Source organism: Helobdella robusta (assembly GCF_000326865.2).
Source record: "Helobdella robusta unplaced genomic scaffold HELROscaffold_153, whole genome shotgun sequence".
NCBI classification, from domain to species: Eukaryota; Metazoa; Annelida; class Clitellata; order Rhynchobdellida; family Glossiphoniidae; genus Helobdella; species Helobdella robusta.
Genome location: NW_008703854.1, coordinates 25,446 through 26,642, shown reverse-complemented (window position 1 = coordinate 26,642; position 1,197 = coordinate 25,446). Strand labels below are relative to the sequence as shown.

Sequence of the window (1,197 nt, the reverse complement as noted above, 5' to 3'; positions counted from 1 at the left end):
CCCTGCCACTGTTCGACATTTAATCAATATTATATCATCTATTATTGATAATGTGAATTATGGTCAACCAGTTGTTATTACTGCAGATCAACCAGTATTTGCGATTGCTAAGCAACTTCAGTGGAAATACCCTGATCTTTATGGTGAGGATAAAATGATTATAATGATGGGGGGACTTCACATTGAGATGGCTATTGAAAATATGATTGGAAAGTGGTTATCTGGAAGCGGTTGGACCGAATTATTTTTCAAGACTGAAATCGCAAGTTCTGGACGTAGTGAAACGTTGCTTAAGTCTTCACATGTTAAAAGAACTAGATACGCTCATGAAGTTAGTATTGCAGCACTTTACATTCTAAGAAACAACGCATATAGAGATAACCAAAAAACGGCAGTGGAGTCTCTGGAAACATGGGTGGCTCGAAGATGCAAAGAATCTGCTCAGTTTTTATTTTGGCAGACGACCATAATTTTGGAGGGCATATTACTTAACTTTGTTCGTAGCATACGTACTTCTGATTTCTGTTTATTTGTCCAAATGCTCGAAGAGCTTTGTCCTTGGTTGTTTGCTTTAGATCTTATTCATTATTCACGATGGCTTCCTGTTTTCATAAAAGGGCTCAAAGAACTACCAGTGCGACACCCGCAAGTTTATGAAGCATTCCAGAAAGGTCATTTCACAAGTAGAAAAACTAATGCTGATTTCTCCGCAATTTCCGATGATCAATTGCATGAACAAAATAACAAACTAATAAAAGGATGTAGTGGAGCTATCAACAATTTGCATAATAATGATGCTCTTCTTAAATGGATGGTGGCCGGTCCGGAAATCTCACGAATGATACATGATTATGACCAGATTCCAGTGCACAATTTGTCTAATAAAGTTCCAAATCGGTGTCATCATGAATGTTCAGCAAGCTTTCAATCTCGATATATTAGTCATGTTTCAAAAATGGTTAAATATATGCAGGAAGACGGCAATCCATTTTCTGAACAACTTTTGCAAACTATCGACAACCAAAAAATTTTAATGTCTCAATCTGCAGAGAACTCCGTTAGACAAGCGGAACAAAAAGGAATCAAGCAATATGAAAATTTTGTAAAAGAACGTTTAATTTTCGGTCAAAAATCTTTTTATGATTCATTGTCTAAAAACAATTTGGAACTATTTCATGGCCCTAAAAAGACATGTAA

The 1,197-nt window shown here is 36.0% G+C and overlaps 1 protein-coding gene across 1 annotated transcript in view; it reads left to right on the top strand.

Moving 5' to 3' along the window:
- Positions 1-187: 187 nt before the first annotated feature.
- The window catches only part of HELRODRAFT_184084 (hypothetical protein), a gene marked incomplete at both ends in the record, with an annotated part of 3,011 nt that continues 2,001 nt past the window's right edge, over positions 188-1,197 (top strand). Inside the window, one exon of the mRNA XM_009015375.1 lies at positions 188-1,193. Within this exon, the coding sequence (XP_009013623.1) occupies positions 188-1,193 (1,006 nt within the window). The remainder of the gene's footprint in view (positions 1,194-1,197) is intronic.